General features: G+C 37.8%; 1 protein-coding gene across 1 annotated transcript in view; it reads right to left on the bottom strand.

The window, feature by feature from the left end:
* NETO1 (neuropilin and tolloid like 1) overlaps positions 1-20,387 on the bottom strand; it is a 209,494-nt gene extending 189,107 nt beyond the window's left edge. Inside the window, exons 1-3 of the mRNA XM_036742188.1 lie at positions 20,360-20,387; positions 18,224-18,277; positions 17,863-18,000 (exon numbers count right to left, since the gene is read on the bottom strand). Coding sequence (XP_036598083.1) covers positions 17,863-18,000; positions 18,224-18,277; positions 20,360-20,387 — 220 coding nt within the window. The remainder of the gene's footprint in view (positions 1-17,862; positions 18,001-18,223; positions 18,278-20,359) is intronic.
* Between the last annotated feature and the right edge of the window lie 2,763 nt (positions 20,388-23,150).

The following is a 23,150-nucleotide window of genomic DNA, read 5'->3' as shown; positions in this document are numbered from 1 at the left end:
TTCTTATGGATTCCATTATCAACTGTATGAAAATCACTCATTTTTTAATGTTGAGCCATTGTTTTTCTCCTGAGCTTTTGTCTTGGATTTCTAAATACCTAGTGGACCTTTCTAATTCAACATCCCACTAACACTTCAAATTCAACATCAAAAAACAAACTGGTCATTACTCCCAATACCTGTTCCCTCTCCCCCAATCATCTTCTCCATCTGACTTTCCTGTCTCTATAAATAACCTGGTTTTATCCAGCAAGTATTTATTTCATACATACTATATCAATGCAACATGATGGTTTTTGAAATACAAAGCTTAGTTTTTTTAAATTACTAACCCACAAGGAATTTACATTTTACATGGAAAATATAACATCCAAATATAAAATCATATCTAACAACTTTGGGGACCAGGTGAAGTTTCTTTTGTGACTCCTCTCCCTTATTGCAGCCCATGCTCAACAGATGTCACTTAAAATTTATTTTTGCAATATTATTCTATAGGTCCCTTAAATTCCAAATTCAAATAAAATAAATAAATATACTACATGAAAAGCATCATAGTAACTACTGGGGTATAAGCCAAAAACAGAACAGTACCTCTTCTCAAGAAGTTTATTTTCCTTTATATTGCTATTGTCACCAGCTTAGCTCTAGCCCTTAATACCCCATACATGGTTTTTTGACTTTTGTCATAATTCAGTTCAATATGGTGAATACATTAATTAATACTTACTATGTTCCAGACACTGTGCTAAGCACTGAAGATAAAAATAAGAAAATGAAAAATGTTATCAGGCAGTGTGTTAACAACTTATTGCCCTTGTTTTTAAGATCTTTCTACTCTAATCCATGTTACTTATTGCTATTAGAAGAATCCCTTCCTGGATCACTGCCTTGTTCGTCACAGAATAGAGGTTTGCATAGGTCAATGAAACTATGAGCTATGCGATGCAGTGTCACCCAAGATGGACAGGTCGTAGTGGAGAGTTCTAACAAAAGGTGATCCACTAGAGAAGGAAATCACAATCTACTCTAGGATTTTTGCCAAGAAAGCCTCATGGATACTGGGGATATGATAAAAGAGTTGACATTGGAAGATGAGCTCCTCAGGTTGGGAGGTGTCCAATATGCCAGTGCAGAAGAGTGCAGAACAGCTACAAGTAGCTCCAGCACTAATGAAGCTTCTGAGCCAAAGCCAAAAGGAAGCTGTGGGTACATCTGGTGACGGAAAGAGAGACTGATGCTATAAACCTCAATACTGTATAGTAACCTGGAATATGAAGCAAGGTAAGGTGGATGTGATCAAACAGGAGATGGAAAGATTAAACATTGCCATTTTGGGAGTCAGTGAACTTTAATGGACCGGAAGGGATGGATTTAATTCAGATGGTCATTATGTATACCACTATAGGCAAGAATTCCTTAGAAGAAATGGAGTAGCCTTCAAAAACCTGGACAGTGTACTAAACCGCAGAGACATCACCTTGCCAACAAATGTCTATATGGTTAAAGGCATGTTTTTTTTTTTCCCAGTAGTAATGTATGGCTGCAAGAGTTGGATTACAAAGAAAGTTGAGCACCACAGAATCAATACTTCTCAATTGTTGTGCTGAAGAAGAGCTCTGAGAATCCCTTGGATAACAAGGAGATCAAATTAGTCAACACTTAAAGAAATTAATTCAGATTATTCATTAGAAGGTCAAATGCTAAAACTGAAGTTTAAATACTTTTGCCACATAATGAGAAGATGGGACTCATTGGAAAAAAAAAAACTTCATATTGGGAAAGATTGAAGGCAAAAGGGAAAGGAGGCAAGAGAGGATGAGATGTAGAGATAGTGTTATGGAAGTAATGAACATGAAGTTCGACAGACTTTGAGAGATAGTGGATAATAGAAGGGCTTGATATGCTATAACTAAATGACTAAGCAGCAATACAAGTGAGATGAATTGTCCAGAAAATCTGATATCACTCTCCTGCTCAGAAGTCCCCAGTGTTGCCCAATCACTTAGAGAAGGGCAAACTTGTCCATTACCAAGCATTCAAGACTCTTCACAATTTGATGTTCACAATTATTTAATTCTTATCTCCCACTACTCCTTAGCACATAGCCTACAATAATCATATATGGTTACTGACCTATCCCTTCTCAAACATTTTCCTTCCATGGGTTCATTCATACTGTTTTCAGTCACTAAAAATGCTATCCACCCATTCCTCAGCCAACTAAATCCTTCAAAGCTTGGCTTCAATACTACATCTTGCTTGATGAGTTCTCTCATCACTCTAGTTAGTTGTGTTCTCTCCTTCTATGTTTTCCTTCCCTCAGCAGCTTTATAGGTTGGTAGAATCTATTAGCGATTGTTCTCTGTCGACCTAGCCTTTGAGAATGAGGCTAGTTTCACACAATGGTGATGCATCAGAATAAGACTTTAGTATAGGGATAAAATTTACCTAGATTATTGTGGTTGTTGTTATTGTGTCCAAAATTGCAAGGGATGAAAAACTAATGAGTTCAATGACCCAAAACATGAAAAATAATCATTGGTCCTTTTTGAAATTATAAATCACTTTTGGTGTTATAAATAATAAAATAATAAAAACAGTAAATACTTATTAAGTAGATATTCTACATAGCATGTGCTCAGGAGTACAAGAGATATGTAAAACATTGTCCTTGCCCTTAAGGAGCTGAAAATCTAATTAAGAAAATATGGCAAAAAAATTTAAAAATAAATAAGAGGTGGTAATATAATTAAGTGTGGAATAAATGTAGAAGATAGCAAAATGATCAGTATAACTTGCAATGATTGTAGTTTCAGGAAGAAGGATGGAAATGGGAGTAAGATAATTTGGCCCAAACTTCATGGAGAAGGATGGACACTGAAGTCTGAGTGGGATTTGAATAAACAGAAGAAATCATTCATGGTGAGGGGAGAAATATGAATCTAAAGTCAAAAATCAGGAATGAACATGAAGGACCATGAGCATTTAATTACAGTGAAAAGTACACACATTGGCATATGGTTCTATAGGCAGGGTAGAACAAATTATACAAAACTTTCAAAGCCAGAAAAGGATTTTAGACTTGATTTGGTTGGAAATAGTGAATCACCGGAAGATGTTGAACAGAAGGGCAATACCATGAAAATAGTATTGATATGATTAATCAATACACAGTATATGAAATAGGTTGGAGGGAAAAGTACTAAAAATATTGAGAATAAGTAGTTAAAACTGTCATAAACTAGTGCAGGGAAGAAATCAAGCTGGTGGCAGTAGAAATAGAGAGAAAGCAGCAGACCCAATGAAACTTTCAAATAACACTTTATGACTGCCTCAATATGGGATGTGTAGAAGAATGAAAAAAGGTGACACCAAGGTTTTCAGTGTTGGTCCCTGTAAGAGATATGGTACCACTTAGAAAGAATATATAGCTAGGAAGGAAAATTGACTAGGGAATAAATAGGGTATGACTTTGGGAAAGTCACTTAAAGTATCTGTAACTTTCATCTTCCTCCTCTGTAAACGTTGGTGTTATACTAAATGATTTTCAAGGTTCCTTCTACCTTTAAGGTTATATGTATTTAAAATAAGTTCTATATTTTAAAATAGCATGTTTAAGCTGACAGTAAGATGTACATGTTGGAAGGAAAGAAGTAAACATTTATTAAGCATGTGTCAAGCACTGTCCTAAGCACTTTACAAATATTATCTCATTTGATCCTCCCAGCAACCCTGGACAGTAGAGGCTACTATTTCCCACATTTTATAGTTGAGGAAACTGAGGAAACAGTATTAAATGACTTGCTCAGTGTCACACTGCTAGAAAGAGCCACTGTACTTATTAACTCACTGCACCTACTAGACGCCCCAGTAGAAAAAATGTAAGTCCCTTGAGGGTAGGGACTGTTTTATATTTGTCTTTGTAACACTGACACCTGGCACAGTGCCTGATACATAATAAGCAATGAAATATTTATTAAATTGATGTGACTTTTAGCAAGGAACTTACCATCTGTGAATTTTACTTTATTATCCTTACAAAGATAGTGATAGATTTGATTTCTAAGGCTTCTTTCAGCTCTAAGATTCTGTTATATCTATGGCAGTCATGCTTTCTGGATTTATGAGAAAGTCAAGGTTTTAGAAAAGAAAGTATATTTTAAACAAGTTTGGAAAGACATAATTTGTTAAACTATTTACCATTATTTCTACTTCAAAAATATATTAACTATTTCACACTGTATGTATGTCCTATGACATGATGTAATGTTTTAGCACAGAGGGGATGAAAAAAAAAAGCAGAGTGTCAAAAACTGAACTGAAGAACACTCAGAATTGTGGCTGGCAGAAAGAAAATATATCAACAAATGAAAGAAATAAAATATATTTGGAGAGGTAGAAGGAGTATGGACACTGTCCAGTATCTTTGAAACTAAAGGAAGAACAAATGATTGAAGATAGTGGCATATGGTTGGCCAAAGGGGAAAAAAAAATGAAGAAATGGAGATCATAGATGCACACCCGTCATTCTAGAACTTTGACTGTGAAAATAAATGGAGAACTAAGATAGCATCCAGAAGTAATGGCAGTGTCAAATCATGACAGCTGATATTTTTATGAGAATCACTGAATTCATATTTTATTTTTTTACTTTATGGATAATTATCTCAAGAAAAAATCCTTTGATTGGGGTTTGATTGGTCGTGCTTCTTTTCAAACATGTTCTCTTAAATAGAACAAAATCAAGAATTCTAGTTTCAATTTCATGACTTCAGTCTCTGCTCCTATGGAATAGTATGCAAAGAAAATAAATAAGAATATATATTTTATTTTTCTTGTAGAGCAATGCTTCACGGAGACAGAATAGAGTCCTTGCTTGTACTTCCCTCACTTCTGAAAACATATACATTATTCCCTCCTGTTCCGCCTTCTCCATCTTGTCCTCATTTCTTCACTCTATTCTCCAAAATAGTTGATGGGTAACCAGGTGTATCATTGTTAAAGAGCTTTGCAATAATAAGGGAAACATAATAAAGGAATCCATGTCAGCACCCTCTATGTTTTTCCCTTGACATTACCACTCTAGAGGATCCAAATGTGAAGTGAAAGCTAAGCCTTTTTTATTAGCTATTCAAATATGCAAAGGGATATGAAAGCAATAGAATGAAGTGGCCATTTTCTAATTAAGTATGTTTTTGTCCTTTTCATAATAATATAAGAATTTTAAAGAACTTGATAATGTTTCTAATCTTTTATTTCAAAGGTGACAAAATTATCATATTATGAAATCACTTTATACTTCTGTTACATTAGAGTATAAACTATTCTTCTGATTGACATAGTACTTTCTCAAGAATAGAAAGACATTTTTGTGAAGGTGAATCCTTGGTCATTCAATACATATGAAATCTCTTCAGAAATCAATAATTTCATGTTTGATTAGGAATCAGGTGCAGAACTTCAGAACATTCTGAGATGTATGCCAATGGTGTACTAGAAGCTGCCCTTTTGGTCCTAGAAAGCTGATTGTTAAATTTCCAATGGGAACATCCACAATTCAGAAATCAGGAGTGTTAAAAATCAGGGCATGATACATTATTTGGTTATTGTCTAGGCTTAAGAAAGTGATAAAGGAAATATAATAATGCAAACTAAACTTGACAGTCAATTGTGCATGCATTTTTATACAGAGAGTCAATTAAGGACTTGCCAGCACACCCCAGAATGTACCTTAAATAAACAGTCCATTCATCAATTATATTTAGACTATTTTTCTGAAGACTTCTAATATCTAAGACTCAATGCTTTTATCTTGTTAATCTAATAATCTCTCACAGAAGTACCAACATGAGGATTTCATAGTTGCTAGAAAATATTGGTTTTAACATGTTGTAAAAATAAGTAGCTGTTGCAATCCCCATGATATAAACCCAAATGATTGACAACAAAAGCTAAAGGAAATAGAAATTGAAATCCTTTCAGTCATATAGAATTCTTGAAAATAAAGGTTAAAAATGAGCCATTTTCCCTTTATTTCATAATTAAATTAAAATTCAAAACAAAAAAAAAATAAAAACAAAAACCTCTAAACATTCCAAGCATTCTTAGAACTCACATCTACATGTAGACTACTAAAATCAAGTGCAACTAAAATGTGCCTCCAAAAAGATAAATATTTGCGAACAGCAGCACAACTAGAAATCATGTGTTCATATTTCCAAGAACTGCACCTATCACTTTTTCCCTTGTCCTTTTCTCCATCATTCTCACCTCCCAATGACTAAACTGCTAATTCACTTACGAACTCCTTCCTCACCTCCACTTCTTAAGAGTCCTTAGCTTCCTTTAAATCTCAACTCAGCTGTCACTTTATAAAGTTTTTCCTCATAGCTCTTTACCCCTGCTCAAATGGGTTTTTACATACTTGCCCATTCGAATCTTGTATCTTCTAACACACAGGTGTTAAACATGCTACCAGCAGCATCCTTGAATGCTGGTCACAGCCAATTAAAATGTAATTGGGAAATATTTAATAAAATAAATATACAATAAGGCATAGATGAAATTATGTTTTAAAAGGAATTCAAAAATACCCATGGGGATTCTTATGCAGTGATTAGTAACATCCGTTTTTGAGTCAACCACCACTATTTAGCAAAGTACTAGGCCTATAGTATATGCTCAGGAAATACTGATTGAATTATGTGCCTCTCATGAGAACAGGGATTATTTTTAATATTGTCTTTGAATCCTCTGGCCTCTAGGATAGCACCTTGTACATAGTAGGTACTCAGTAGACACTGTTGAACAAATTGGTGAATTACTGATCTCCTTGAACAGTCACCTAAGTGGTACAGGTTAGAGTGCTAGGCCCAGAGTCAGGAAGACCAGAATTCAAATTTAACCCTTTATGGTAATGTATTATTGGGCAAGTCTCTTAACCTCTGTTTTGACTTCTTCATCTGTAAAAATGGGGGTAATAACCTGTCAGAGTTATTGTGAAGATAAAATAAGAGGTTTTTTTTGGTTTTGTTTGTTTTGTTTTGTTTTGTTTTTTAATGTTTAGCACCATTCCTGAATGGAATGGTAGGTGCTTTATAAATGTGCTACCTAAGGGGCAGAGCCAAGGTGGCGGCTGGAAAGCAGGGACTTGCTTAAGCTCCCCCCCCAGGTCCCTCCAAACACCTATAAAAATGGCTCTGAACAAATTCTAGAGCTGCAGAACCCACGAAATAGCAAATGGAAGCAGGGATCCAGCCTAGGACAGCCTGGATGGTCACTGGGAAGGGTCTATTGCATGGATCTGGGAGTGGAGCAGAGCAGAGGCCAGCATGGGCAACACCAGGATCTAACAGACAGGGAGCTAGGCAGAACAGGCTTAGCACCCTGAGTCAGTGAGCTGTGGCAGTTACCAGACATCTCAACCCACAAATACCAAAGACAACAGAGAAGGTTAGTGGGAAAAGCTGCAGGGGGACTGAGTGAAAGGAGTTCACAGCCCCAGGAGCAGCGGGAGTGGTGCAGCTCTAAGGCTGCTTCCAGAGCTACAGCTGCAGTTGCTTCTAGCCCCAGGCCCACCTGGTGGGAGGAATTAAGTGGCAGATTAGAATGGGAGTGCAAAGCCTGCTTTGCCTTGCCTGGATCTAGGCAGCAATCCTGGTTGGCAGTTCTTGGGGGAGAAGGTGCACTGGTGTGGCAGAGCTTGCTGTATAGAAGTAGCTCTGAAAATAGCAGTGCAGCCCCTCAAGCCTAGGACTAAGTACTCTGTACTCTACAAGCAGTTGTACCCCAACAAAAAGCTCAGGGGGCAAAGAAGTTGGCTAGGAACATAAACAGGCAGCAAAAATAGTCTCAGATTCAGACTTGGACTTTGGAATCTTTTTTTTGTGACAAAAAAGACCAAAACATACAGCCAGAAGAAGTCAACAAAGTCAAAGAGCCTACATCAAAAACCTCCAAGAAAAGTATGAATTGGTCTCAGGCCATGGAAGAGCTCAAAAGGGATTTGGAAAAGCAAGTAAGAGAAGTAGAGGAAAAATTGGGAAGAGAAATGAGAGTGATGCAAGAAAACCAAAAAGCCAATGAGGAGAAGAATGCCTTGAAAGGCAGAATTAGCCAAATGGAAAAAGTCATTCCTTTCTTTCTGTTTTATAATATCTTGATTTCTCTTAGAGTCACTAACTTCCATTTGCTCCAATCTAATTTTTAAGGTAGTGTTTTCTTCAGTGGTCTTTTGGACCTCTTTTGCCATTTAAGTTAGTCTATTTTTAAGGTGTTATTTTCTTCAGTATTTTTTTAGGTCTCCTTTAGCAAGTCATTGACTTGTTTTTCATGGTTTTCTCAGCACTGAGATAATCAAGTCCCCCAGGGCCCTGAGACATATATATAAGATCTGAGATTGTTATTTTGTTTTGGGGGCACACTCATTGGAAGAGTGCTGGTGATTTGGCCAGACGAGACTGTGGGTAGCCATTGGAGAGCCCCCATCTTTGAAAACCCAGATGTTGGTGCCTCTCTCTCTGGTAACTATGTAATTCCCTGGTCAGACAGATAGAGGCCTGTCTGTTGATTTCTGTGTGTTTGCTCGTTTGTATAATGTATGCTTGTAATTTCTGTTTGTGTTTGCTCTGAAGTTCAGGGTGCTGACTTTTTCCCCTGAACTAAGTGAATGGTATATGTATGTTTAATTAAACTGAGATTGTTAACTCTTTAAAGTTGCTTTCCTTAGAAAAGTGTATCAAAGGACCTGTGCTATCAGCCCTCTTGTGTGCAGTTGTTGGTCTTGTTGGTCTTTCACCTTCACAACAGCTGCTAACAACATTATTGTTACAATATTACACATAATTTGAGAAGAAAGAACGCAATGACAATGAAGAGGATCAGGAGAGGTCACCATTAGAGGCAGTACATGAATGGAGCCTTGAGATTTTAGGAAACAAAGGAGAAGAGGGCGTGCATTCCAGGCTGGGGGATATTCTATGCAAAAGTACAAATGCAAGAGATGGAATTCTTAGTTTAAGAGATAGCTGACATGGCAGTTTGCCTGGGCCATAGAGTGTTTAAAGGGGAATAGTGAGAAGTAACCTTGAAAAGGTAGACTAAAACAACATGGTTAAGAACTTTAAATGGCAAACTAAGGAATTTGTTTTTTAAACTAGAGGTAATAGGAAGTAACTGAAGCTTTTGAACAGGGGATTTATATATTACAAGCTATGCTTTAAGATTAATTTGGCAACTGGATGAATGACAGATAGAAATGGGGAGACTGTGGAGATAAAGAGATCAATTAGGAAAGTATTTAAATAGTATAGGATTTAAGAGGCAATGAGGACCATGAAGGGGAAAAATGAGGTAAATGAAAGAAATATGTGGTAGAAATAAAATTGACAAAACTTAGCAACTGGAAAAAAGAAGAGTAGAGCATGACTTGAAGTTTTGTATCTAAGACACTAGATGGATGGTGGTACCCTTAATAGATACAGAGAAGTTTGGAATCGGGGTGAATTCTTAGGGGGAGAGATTATGAGTTCCCTTTTGGAAGTGTTGAATTTAAAATTCCAATAGGACATTCAAGTAGAGATGGGAATACCTCAGAAAAAAGAGGTAAGGCCTGAACTAGAGTAAATGAGTTTCATATTTGTAGTCCTCAGGTTCAAAATCAGTCAGGCCTCTGCTTTACTACCCTTAAGTGGGTGAAAAATTCCATAAAAGTCATTGGATGCCCATCGCACAAGACGATTTGATGATGAAGAAGTAGAGGAAGGAGGAGGGGGACGAGGAGGAAAAGAAAATGATGATGATGATGATGATGATGATTTTATTGATGTATTGATCACAATGTATAAGGGACATTAAAATAATTCAACTAGTGTTGAATTCACCCCACTAAACTGCACATTACTTACTTCTGTGCAACACTATCTTCAACAGTAAATGGGGGTGAGGATGGTAATAGTAATCGCAGCTTGTTAACAAAGCATCATCAAGATCCAGCAATGAAAGTATCACTATGAAGTGCAAAGTATTTATTTGTCATTATCACCACTACGAATGATGAACTTTATTATAAATAGTGCAATATAAATAAGAAAAAATAAATGTGCTACCTATTGAATATTATGAATAGTTTGAAAAAGGGAAAAAAAGAGAATGGTATAATGGAAAGAGTGGTTATTTTAAAGTCAGAGTGCCCAAATTCAAATCCTGACTTTACTATGTGCTGCCATGTTACCTTGGGCAAGTCACTTAATTCCTCTGTTTCTCAGTTCTTCAGCTGTAAAATGAAGTGGTTGAACTTGGTGACTTCTAACATTCTTTCTAGGTCTAAATCCATGATATTATAATCCTGATTGAAATCTGTGATACTATAACCCTATGAATTTTTTTTAAATGACATCTGTGCTGAAAGACTTGTTATGCTTAGGAAACAGTTGCTTTATATTCAATAAGTGAATTAACAGAGTTAGTGGCACGAGCAGAGCAATGCCAATGTCAGGAGGTAAAATGTAGCTAAGGATAGCTTTATATTGCTGTCTCACATTTAGTAAACATAAGGCCCTTACATCTGTGTTAACTCCTTGAAAATTAACTCTCCACTTGACTAGACAATGTCCAAATCCTTGAATAGATCTATTATCCATATGCCTGCAAATATTTAGGTCCCTGGCATGAAACCAACAAAAATTACTTTTGTCATCATGTATATAGGCGGTATCTTGCACCCTATTTTCAGTCCCTATATTTGGTTAGATTAAGACACTAGTGAAATGGATTGGTATTCATTTAGTTTTATTTATTGTTTCAGCTAGGCAGTTTATTAGTCTGTTTTTAATCTTAGCAAAGTCAGATAAGAATGGCCTACTAAGTAATGCCATATTTAACCATTCTACTGTCATTTCGGAACTCTGCTGGAACTTCAACAATTTTACTATGTCATAGTGCCTCTTCATTTTCTTCACTCTCATCCCCAACACACACCCTGTAAATTAGGCCAAAAGATTGTCATTCATTCAACATTCTGAAATACCTATACTCTGGGCCAGATGATACACTCTATACTCGGGTGACAAAACAGAAATAATCCCTGCTTGGCTTATTTACTTTGGAAATGTTTTTAAATGAAGATGCTCCAGAACATATATTTAAAAAAGGATGTGTCAATGAAGTGTCATACTTTTTTGCTGGACATTTTCACCACTTTTCCCAGATAGAAGATTCTGAGGAAACTTTAAGATAACTTAGCTGTTTGTATATGCAGGTAGTAACTGGTCCTGATCAATCTATATATACAAAAAAACTACAATATATCCCAAACCAGATTTACTGATAAAACCATAAAATTTTAGAATTTTCTCTTGACTTAATCAAACATACATTTTTTTTCTTATTTTAGGAAAATTCAAGATGAAATTCACGAGAATTATCAATAATATTCACTTTGAACATTTTTAATGATCATATCTAACCTTCTTGAATTCCATGCCTGCTATACATTCTCTTCCTTGTTTCTGTCTTTAAGAGTCTTGATCTTATTTTAAGGTTCAATTTCAGTGTCACCTTCTCCATGAAGGCTTTCCTGATTTTCCCCACCTAAAAGTTTCCTTACCTTCCTCAAATTTCTCTCCTTTGCCCCTATCATTCCCTATATGTTCAATTTTCACTGAAGTCCTACTTCAATTCCCCATCGTGGCATGGGAATGACTGTTTATTATCAAGCTGTTTTATTTATTTATTTTGGAGGGGGGAAGACAGGGCAATTGGGGTTAAGTGATTTGCCCAAGGTCACACAGCTAGTAAATGTGGCAAGTGTCTGACGCCATATTTGAACTCAGGTCCTCCTGACTCCAGTGCCAGTGCTCTACTAACTGAACCATCTAGCTGCCCCTTTCAAGTTGTTTTAGCAGAACAATATCTCTGGCAGGTCCAGCTGAGCTAGAATAATATTGAATCTTGGCTCAAAGATGAACTGTGCATCTCTTAAATGAAGACTAGTTTAAGTATTGGTAAAGTTGGCCACTGTGTATAGTCACTATGTGAACATGTATGTATGTAAATATTGGCACTACATCCTCTGGTTATGTGATCCCCTTCCTCCTTCTGCAATAATATTCTGCAATAACTTAGTAGCTAAAAGTGGGAAGAAGAAAGTGCTAAAACCCACAGTTTTAAAAACATTTACCTATTATTACCCTTTAACATACAATTCCCATTAATGATGAATGAACTGATGCACTATTGGAAGAAATGAATAAATACTTAACGTACTGGTACATGATTACCCTCAATGTGCTAAAAGAACAAGGAAAAATCTTCAGAGCCTTCAGTAATACAGCAATTTTCTGTGATGGATTTATAGGAAAGTAAGAAGTATTGAAGAGAAGAAATGTAAAGGTTTGTCATTTATTTTGGCGTAGAGAGTATTTAAATGAAGAAAAATAGAATTCTTTCAATGTAGTATCAAATATCAAATAATAATATTTTGAAATTTCAATTGATGTGTGGCCCATGTGGTAACTAAGTGGTTCAATGCAGACAATTAGACCTGGAGTGTGGAAGACCTGAGTTGAAATCCAGCCCCAGACACTATTTAGTTATGTGACTAGGTCTCTTAACTTCTATCTATTTCAGTTTCCTCATTTATGAAACTGGGCCTCCTAGTATTTTTGTGAAGATGAAATGAGAAAATATTTATAAAGTGTTTTTCTATAGGTACAATAAATTATTATTAGTAGTAGTTGATTATGCAAGTTAATTTCTTTGGATTCACTTAGCATTCTCTACCCCTCTCTTAGAGCCCTTTTGCCACTACAAATGTGGAAGTGGAATGGGGCTGCATAAGACAAGGACTATTATATGTATGAATGTATGTATGTATGTATGTATGTTTATATATATATATATGTATATATATATATATATTTGTATGATGTTGAAGGGGCACAGAAAGGGAAAAAGAAGAGAATAAGCATTTACTGTCTATTATATGCCAGGCATTATCCTAAGTACTTTACAAATGTTATCTCATATGATCCTCACAATATCCCTGGGAGGTAGGTGCTATTATTATCCCCATTGTACCATTGAGGAAACTGAGGCAGACAGGTGAATGAGTTGCTCAAGGTTATATAGCTAGTAAGTATCTGAGGCTGGATTTGAATTCAGGCCCAAGGTTCTATCCAATGTGCCACTTAGGCCAAAGACTTTATCATTTATTGATTAAACTGTTTTCTAAAATCTAGTTTTAACTTGTAATGTTTGATTGATAATTCATTCTGCCCTTGGAACTTTACGCAATGATGATAACAAACTAAATTATGAAGGAAAAAGGTTATATATTGTTATTTCAAAAAGTTGAATGTGCTTTGATCAGATCCTCATAGTAAATCAGCATCTTAAATTTATGGCTGTCAGCTAAATGATGTATAGTAGATAATCTGAAAGTTACCAATGAGTATATCTAAGCCTGAAAAACATAAGTTTGCAGGTTTAAATCTCAAAACCTGCCTATGCTAAAAGAATTTTGTTTCAATATAATATAGTACCTTGAAAAATTTAACACACTGACCTTCTCTGAGAAAAATATTTTAAAAGTGCTTGCTTGTATGCCGTGTCATGCTTATTATTTTAAAAAATTGCATTATCAATGGCATAAGATGCTATTTATTTATATGGAATTCATGGCATCGTTTGTCTTGCAAAATAAATTCATGAGGAAAATACAAAAATTATGTATTTTCACTCTGTAGATAGTCCTCTGCAGCTTGTCACTCCCATTACTTACTGGATATGATGTCACAAGTAAATTTGTATATGAAATCAGCTTCTATTTTGCATTGAAACCCCAAATTTAAGGCAAAGAGGGAAGATGACAGAATAGTAATAATTGTTTGGATTTCAAATAGTGAAAAGGAGACATTTTCAAAAAGTGTACTTAATTACCGCCACCACACACATACAAAGAAATAAGAAAAACATCACTCACAAACAACTCACAAACACAAATCCAATCGGATGCCCCAGTGATTTCCTATGACTGAGCTGGGGTAGAAATAGAATGTAAAATTGACAGGAAATTCCTTGCAATGTATAAATGATGTATCATCATGACATACACCATAGTGTATTCCTACTCCATTACTTGAAGGTATGTGAATTTAACTACTTGAATTCTGTATGCCTGGAATTCATTTCCTCCTTATCTCTGTCTTTCAGAATCCTGATCTTACTTCAAGGTTCATCTTTGTTTCCACCTACTCCATAAAAAATTTCTTAATTCTTCCCAACTGAAAATTTTCCTCTCCTTCAAATTTCCTTAGATCACTTTGTCTCAATTATTCCTCTTTGTTCCAAACATATATAACCAGTTACTCCCAGTAAATGAAACTCCTTGGACACAGGGTTTTAATGTTTATTAAAATTTATATACTCAGTATCTAGCACAGAACTTAGAATTCAGTAGATGCTTGATATTTGTTGACTTTAATAGTTTGACTTGTTTAATTGGAAAAAATATCATTATACTTTCCAACATATATTAAATTCTAATTTACTCTATGGAAATGAATAAAGAATTAGAGGTGCTTTTACATTTTTGAAGACATTATGTCCTGTCTTCTATGAATTTGTAATTTTCTGTACAAAATTTTGTGTATTCTTGCTTAATCCTTTATTAACGTCAATATCTAGTTATTAGAAAAGAAGATTGTATTACTTTTGACCTAGTAAGCACTTAATAAATGCTATTTGACTGATTGAATAGTATACTTTAAGTTCAAGCAAGCAGTCCATAAATACTAAATTTGGTAAACAGTTGTGAAATGAACCATTCTCTGAATATTAGATAAACTCTGAATTGTTCTCTCTCCAAATTCACCAATAATCTCAACTAAGTCCAACAGTCTTTTCTTACTGTAAATGCTCCTTTACCTCTCTAATGCTTTTGATGCTGTTGTGTACTTCCTTCCTATTGGATGTTGTCTGTTTGGTTACCATGATGACTATATTCTGATTCTCCAACTAGATATATCTAGCATTATCTGACGATTCCTATTGAGGAATTTTGCCTATCCTTCATGGAACCTCATTCATCTCCAGGGACCTAAATATTTGTGTCTTTCAAGGTTCTTTCACAGATCCTCTTCTATTCATTCTGTGCTCTCTACCTTGTTGATATAAAAACTTCCAAGAGTTTAAAGATCATCTCTAAGCAGATGACTTCCAGAACAATCCAACTGTCTTTCTATTTTCCTAGTGTCTCTTCTGAAATCCAGTTCCACATTTCTGTCTACTCATCAGAATCTCAAACTTAACATGTCCAAAAAGGAACATCATTTTCTTTTTCCCGTTAATGAACTCTTTCTCCAAACTTTCTTACTTCTATAAAGGGAACTACCATCCTCCTACTCACACAGTTTCATAATCTCAAGAGTCATCCTTCACTCTTTCCTCTCCATTTCTCAAATATTCAATTACTTGTAAATTATTGTCACTTCTATCCCCCAATAACATGTTTTCTACCTATTCTTCCTTTCCTCTCCACCTACTCAACTACTTTCCTAGTTCAGGCCCTCATCACCCTTTCCTCCTCACTGAGTGTCTAGTCTTTTTCCCTCATCCTCTACATAACTGCAAAAAGACACTTGTCATGGTATAATTCTGATTATTGTCAATTCCCTCCTCCTAAATCCTCAGTGGTTCCCTATTGTCTTTTGGACAAACTGCAGTCAGCCTAGCATTTGAGTCCCTTGAACTTTCTCATATTTCACAATACATGTCTTCAGAAGGCATCTAGGTGGTACAATGAATTAAGTTCTGGACTTGAAGACAGGAAAGCCTTTGAACTCTGTGGCTGAGTTCAAATCAAGCCATAGATACTTATTAGCTAGATGACCTTGGGCAAGTCACTTAACCTCCATCAGCCTTAGTTTTGTCAACTGTGAAATGGGGACAATAATATATACCTCTCAGGATTTGTGAGGCTCAAATGTGATAATAATTGTAAAGTGCTTAGCATAGTATCTGACACATAATAGGCACTTAATAAAGGCTTGCTTCTTTCCCTTCATGTATGCTACATTCAACAGAAATTGGACTATTCCCTGAACTAGACATCTGATCTCCCACATCTATGAATTTGTTCCCATACTTAGAATGAACTTTCTTCTAATCTCTGCCACTAAGAATCTTTTTTTCAAGGCTCAAATCAAGCATGGCTTTTCCTCTGTGAAGCCTTTACTGATACTACCCTTAGCTGGTAGCGTTCTTTTCCTCTGAAGTGGCCTTAAGTTTATTTTTCTTTGTACCTGTTGCTCTCCAATTGTAGAATATAAGCTCCAGGGAAGGGATTATTTTGTTTTTGTTGTTGTTGTTGTTTGCTATGTAATGAAGCACTTACTGAATGTTGAACTTAATGATGAGGCTAAGAACAATTTTCCCCATGATTTGATGATGATCATACCCTATAGGTCTTTGATCAAACCAATGTTTGCAAAAAAATAAAAAATTCTGGATATAGGACATTAAGGTTTTCAAAGCACTACCCATTTATGATGGAATCCCTTTCTTCCAGAAGGTTCATTGGACTATAGAAACATACTTTCCCCAAAGATCTTCAGAATGCATATATCTGAGGCTTATAGGCAATGCAACTATCATATAACTTTTCACAGAAAATATTCTTCAGTGTACTCAACATAATTTTTGTTCTGTTTTCAGTATTGCATCCATAAGGACTGTATAATGCCTTTATGAGGTAAGGTAAGAAATGTTAATTCTCAGACATTGACTCTTAGTAAGGATTTTGCATTCTGGAGACATCTAAGCACTACTTTCAGACAGAGAATAGGGAAAATTCAAGTAAGGTAGAAGGTCTTTGACCTCTCTTTGAAAATTCTTAGAAACATTTATGAGACGTGGGTTGGACAAATTTAGCTGCCAGCCAAATCCTGGAAATCTTAGCTGTAAATTGAAGCATAGTACCAGGAGTACTAGTACAAACCAGTAAAAATGAAGCTTCAGACCAATGTTTGGGATGATATAGAAATTTAGGAAAGAGTCTTTCAGATCCTCCAATACAGTCCTCTCTTTTGTGCAGGAGGAAACTGAGCCTGATTCAAAAGTGCATGGAGCTAATTAATGATATTCAGGACTAGCATGGATGGACTGATGATTTCTAGTCTAATGTTCTCTCAGCTATACTATGTTTTACAAAGTGTTCTTTGACAATATACATAATTTTCTTCGATTTTTACATCATTCTGTTTTCCATTGTTTATAAGATGAATTCAGTATTATCTATCAGTTTATAAAAATGCTTAAAATGGTTGTCAAATGACATGATAATATCTGTCAGGTAAATATTAACTACTAATTCAATCAATGAAATCAATGTAAAAAATAGAGTTGCCTATTTTCATTTGACATTCATTACTCATTCTAATTTATTTAGAGGCATGTAGGGAATAGACTGCTGAACTTTAGTCAGGAAGACCTGGATTGAAATTATGCCACAGACACTTGCTAGCTGGGTTACTCTGGGCAAATCACTTAACTTACCAAGGTTCCAATAAGTCAACCAATATTTATTAAGCACCTACTATGTGCCAGGCTAATTAAAGATTTGACTTAATTTCCATTAGAGTCCCTTCCAGCTCTAAATCTGTGATTATCAACTTTTAGGCACATTCTCCCAGTTTCTTAACACACCTAGTGTAAACTCAATCTGATGCACTCAATCTAATTACACTCAAGTGAGTGTAAACTCAATCTTTTTAAGAGCTATAAAAGAAATTGTACATAAAGTGTTATTAAACAAGAAATTCAGGCTTAGAGTTTTTCCATCATATTTTCCTCTGTTTTTACCTTCTATGATGTAGATGCACTCTCTGTCTGGAGGGTACTTGCTTGGGTAATTGGGAGAAGTGAAGATACCTCCATTGGCATGTTTTGTCCAATTTCCACACTGCACTGATTTCTGTGCTTCTGAAGTGGTTTGCTTGTCTGCAAAATAGAGCCATCATTCAATTTTGGGGGGGACTAAAATAGATACAACTACTTTTGTTTCAGTCCTTATTTTGTAATTAAGCTGTGAGCTGTCCTTAAGGAAAGGCAAGCATTTGTGCACAATTTCAGGTTCTTATCATAACAAAGCATTTAGGATATGGATAGAATTGGGAAAATTGTCAGGAATTTGCAGTACTTTTTATCCTTTTAAAAAACTTACCTATTCCCTTTTTGGTAGCCCCAGATGAATGTAGGATGATTAGACTTGCTACAACTGAAACAAATAAACAGAAATAATCAAGGACAGATAAAATTAGGTTTATAGTGATTAAAGTATTATGACCCATCTTACTATAATAAAATAAAAAGATAAGAAAATATCATAACCAATCAGTTTTGTTGCTACTTTAAAAAAAAATCTACAAGGGACCTAGAAAAAAGACAGACTTAGAAAACTAAGAAAAGTTTGGACTCCCTATTTTTGAAGTTAATATGTGTTGACTGTGGGTAGCATCCAACATTCTAAAGAAATTGAATACTAGCAGAAAACCTGTTATCCTAACTATTTCAATTTAAGTATTACAATAGGACATTCTGAATTTCTAAACTACTATGACTATACTGGCACCTAAAAATGAGGGAAAAAGAAGTATATATTCTTGGTCCAAATATGCAGTAACAAAACAACAACAACAACAACAACTCGTAATTCAGAAGAGAAATCCCTAGGGTCAAATCCTTAAGGAAAAAGGAGTTGGAGAGAGGGAGGAGAAAGACAAGGGAGAGGAAGGAGATTAATTTGGTTGTGAGGCATTTTAGCCAGCATTATAAAAATATATCAACATACAAAACCACTGGGATCCCCACAATTTAAGAAGCTATAAAAATTAATTCCTTAAGACTTAAGGGTAAACATTCAGATTCTGTTGTGTATTGCAACAAAATTATGGATATATAGTTTTTTTAGATGAAAATTGCTATTATAAATTAATTATTCTGAGAGTCAATTTTTACATATATATGTATGTATGTATGTAAAAGTGATTTTGGGAAAGAGGATATAGTCTACCATGAAAACCTCTCCCTGGAGCTTGTCACATGAGGTTTTACCTTGGAAACAGGTTCTTAAAGAAAAGGTCAAGAAACATGGGCTTTGTTTTGGACACTAGAGGTGATATATAAACTATGTTGTTGTGAACTGTTGTTTTGTATAGCTTTAATCTGAACAGAGATTTCCTCAAAAAAAAAAAGGTTGTGATCAGGCCATCTGTTCTTAGAATGGATTAGGCCCTTTCAGTATTTTCTAAATGAGAAAAATCAGTACTTTGAGCACATCCTGAGGTAAACCTGAATGCATATGTCTGCATACATAAATGTATATATAAACACACACACACACACACACACATGCAACCACCTCTTCAAGTTGAGTGCTTCCTTTGCCAAAGAATCTTTACTATGCTTCCCATTTGTATATTATGGAATGTGTCATCATTAATGTACTAGCAGACCTTCAACTGCACTACTCAGGAAGAGTATAAGAAACCTTCCTTTATTTTGACAGTTATCCTCTCTATATACAGGTTGACAGAGAATTAGGATATGCCACCAACACTGCCTTCTTCGTCTAGCTTTAAGATGTTTTCTCTTAGATATACACCCCCCCCCACCCCGCCGGCAAACACAGTTCATAAAATCACATTTAAAAACAGCATTAGATGTTTTCCGACCAAAACGCAAGTGAATTCAGAGTAGTTGAGTTTGGTGCTTTTTCCTCAACCCAACACGATGTTTTTGGTGTACATTAAAGTAGCTATCGTGAAAGAACATCAGTGGTGGAGGAAAATACTCTGACATAATGGAAAAGGGGGGGGGGGATTTCTTATCGTCCTAACCTCTCATAACATAACCCCCACTTCCCATCACCCCCACTTCCCCCAAAGCTTTTTCTAACCCACGCACAACCCTTAAACTACAACCCTTAAACTACGGACTATTCATGAACTCAAAGGTTTCTACAACCCTTTTTACTTCCCTAACCTTAATCCCCCCTCACCCCCCGCCATCCCCACACACACAAAAAAGACTATTTTTTTTTCATTTCAGTACCAGGCGAAAATACTAACTAATTATTGTTCACCGCTCCCCCCCCCCCCCACCTTCCCCGCTAGCCCCTCTTCAATTATACTGCAATACAGAAAGTTTACATCTGCCCCAGAGACTCCAGCGCTACTGCGGGGTCCGGTTGGAGAGAGGTTGCGCTGCATCCACCTGCGCTTTCCAAAAGGAGGGAGGAGAAAAGGGACGGAAGGAAAACTGGAGGGGGCTAACTATTCGCCAGGAGAAAGGTACTCACTGTGAAACAAACTGCGTCCATGTATCATGTCTGTTCCTTACGCCAGGGACTCCGATCTCCACTAATTCCATTTAGATTCGGGAGGACTTCCAGTGGTGGGGGAGAGGATGGAGTCAGGAGGGGGGCGGGGTGGGGGTTGGGGCAGAATCCGAACCCACACAGCAGCTACAAGCGAATCAACCCTTCCTTCGGCTCCCGCTCGCTCGCTCTAGCTTTCACCGTCTCGAAATCACCATCCCCACCATGACAATCACATCACACCCAGGCAATGATCACCACCATCATCATCACCACCATCATCACAGTCTTCTTTTGCATCATAGCGGCTGCAGCTCTCAGGATGACACCGAGGGGCTTTCTAGCGGGTTTGTTGCCGGCTTAAGATCAGAGCCCGGCTGGCGGACTGATGGAAGGGGGTGCAAAGAAGCGCGAAGGAGACGGGAAGGGAGTAAGGGGTGGGGGAGCTATTCAAGACAGACGGGCAGAGACGGAGCGGACGCTTTGTCGCTCTCACCCACGGCTCGGCAGCGGTGGTAACTGCTCCAGTCCCCAGTTTCATACAAAACCAACAGCAGACAGCAGCTTTTCCAAGAGGACGCCCAGCAGCAGCCCGTTTTGCTCCAGACCTTTGGTATCTTCGGTAGAGGCATTGAAGATGGGATGAAGGGGTCCTTCATCTGCTCACCGAAATCCCCGCCACCTTTGCTATCTTCAGAAAGAGGAATGGGTGGGTGGGTGAGTGGGGGTGGGAGGAGGATTTGTAGGGTGGTGGAGGGACACGGGAATGGGAGAAACGGGGAAGGGAAGGAATGAGCGAGGGGGAAAGAAGAGTGGAGAGGATGGGAAGAGTTACCAAGTGGGAGCTTTAGTTATATCATTAGGGAAGGAGATCCTCAGGAAAGCATTATGCCTTTGAAATGGACAAATTCTTGTCCCCTCTGCTGTTGCATAGTAGAATGGAGTAACGGTGTTTAGCAAGGACATTACACTCTGTCTGATCTTGATTGGAGGGGTTGGGGGGGAGGGCGGTGGGAGGAGACGAAGAGCTGAAGCTGTTCAGGGAGCCCTCACTTCTTCATCACTTTCCCCCACCCCTAACTCGCCCCGGGGAGGGGTGGAAGGAGGAGAGAGCAGTGAAAGAGAAGAAAACCCAGATTCTTTCTGCGTGTCCACAAATTGAAGTAAGATGCGTTGGGGAACGATGACCGACTAGACTGACTCTCTCTCTCTCTCTCTCTCTCTCTCTCTCTCTCTCTCTCTCTCTCTCTCTCTCTTTCTCTCTCTCTCTCAGAAAATCGGAATCTTTGTCTCTCACTTCCTTTTAAATCCTATTTATCAAAAGGAAATTGGAACTCTCTCTTCTGAGGTCGAGGCTTCTCTATTTAGCCCGCTCGGGTTAGCAAGCGGGGAGGGAGGAGGGACGCGCCTACACGAAAAGGCAGCAATAAAAGTTTAGGACAGGTAATCCTAGGGCCAGTTGTGGAGGTCGCATCTTCCAATCAGTTCCCACACAAATGATGACATCTCTATCTGCCTCTTTTCTTTCTGAAAGGTAGAATCTCCCATTATAAATAGAGAGCCACCACTTTCCCCTTCGGGTATATCTTCTGTTATTACTTACCCACAGCCCCTCATCATCCACCTCCACCCACCCCATTCTATTTCAGGGAAACCGAATTAGGAGCGCTGGACTGTGAAGAGCTAGGAAGGGAAGGTCTTAGCTTAAAAAAATGAAACAAAGAAAGGAGAATAATTCAGAAAGACAGAGGAGAAGAAAAGACAGGAAAAGGGTGTGTGGGGGCGTGAGAGAAAGGGAGTCACTCAAAGGAAATTGCAGTTACACCCCCCCCCCCCCAACTTCTACACTTCCTACAGATGCTGCTGCCGGTTCTGCGGGGTATAGTAAGAGTTCCATGATTCTGCTCTCGGGAACCCAAAAGAAATGGCTAAGGAGGTTGAGCCCTGAGTCCCACCCCTTATATCCCATCCCTCCAATCTTTCTGATCCCCGGGGCTTCTTCCCTGCTGCTCACGTTTAAGCCTGGTCCGCTGCAGCCTCCCTTCACAAACCAGGAAGCACATCTGCTGGGAGGGGAGCATGGACTGAAGGAGAAGAGGGGTAGAAAAGAGAAGAAGGGGGAAGCAGGGATGAGAGAAAGAAGGATGGGTAAGGGGTGCTGAAAGAAGGGTTGGGGATGTTCTGAAAGGAGCTCCTGCTGTGCCTCTACAGATCTCCTTTGCTCCGCACCTGCTGCTGTTGCTGCTGCTGCTGCTGCTGCTGCTGCTGTTGCTGCTGCTGCGGCTGAGGCTGCTGCTATGGCTGCAGACCCAGTAGCCGGTCACAGAGACACGTGTGTGCATGTATGTGTGTATTAAGTGTCCTTTGCAGGACCATTTTAGAGAGGAGACAGTATGTGAAAGGCAAGACAGATCCCGTCCCAAGAGGAGGAGGAAAAAGAGAGAAAGGGAAGGAGGGGGGAAAGGAGAGAGGACAGGAGGGGGAGAAGGGGGAGGAGGACGAGGAGGGGAAGGAGGAAGAGGAGGATGAGGGGGAGGGGGAGGAAGAGAAGAAGCAAAAGCAGCAGGAGAGGGTCACGCTTTCTTAGCCTGTGGTTCGTGGGTCTGAAGCTTACACCCATACCCACACCCACCCCACCCCCGGTGCAACTTAGTCATCTCGCTATGTTCCTGAGCCAACTGCAGAGAGAGGCTAATGAATGTAAGCAAAGAGGTGGTGTGTGTGTGTGTGTGTGTGTGTGTGTGTGTGTGTACTAGCGTATGGCCCATTGAAC

This window comes from Trichosurus vulpecula, chromosome 1 (genome assembly GCF_011100635.1).
Source record: "Trichosurus vulpecula isolate mTriVul1 chromosome 1, mTriVul1.pri, whole genome shotgun sequence".
NCBI lineage: Eukaryota > Metazoa > Chordata > Mammalia > Diprotodontia > Phalangeridae > Trichosurus > Trichosurus vulpecula.
The sequence above is the reverse complement of the archived record's forward strand: the minus strand, read 5'-3'. Positions and strand labels throughout refer to the sequence as shown.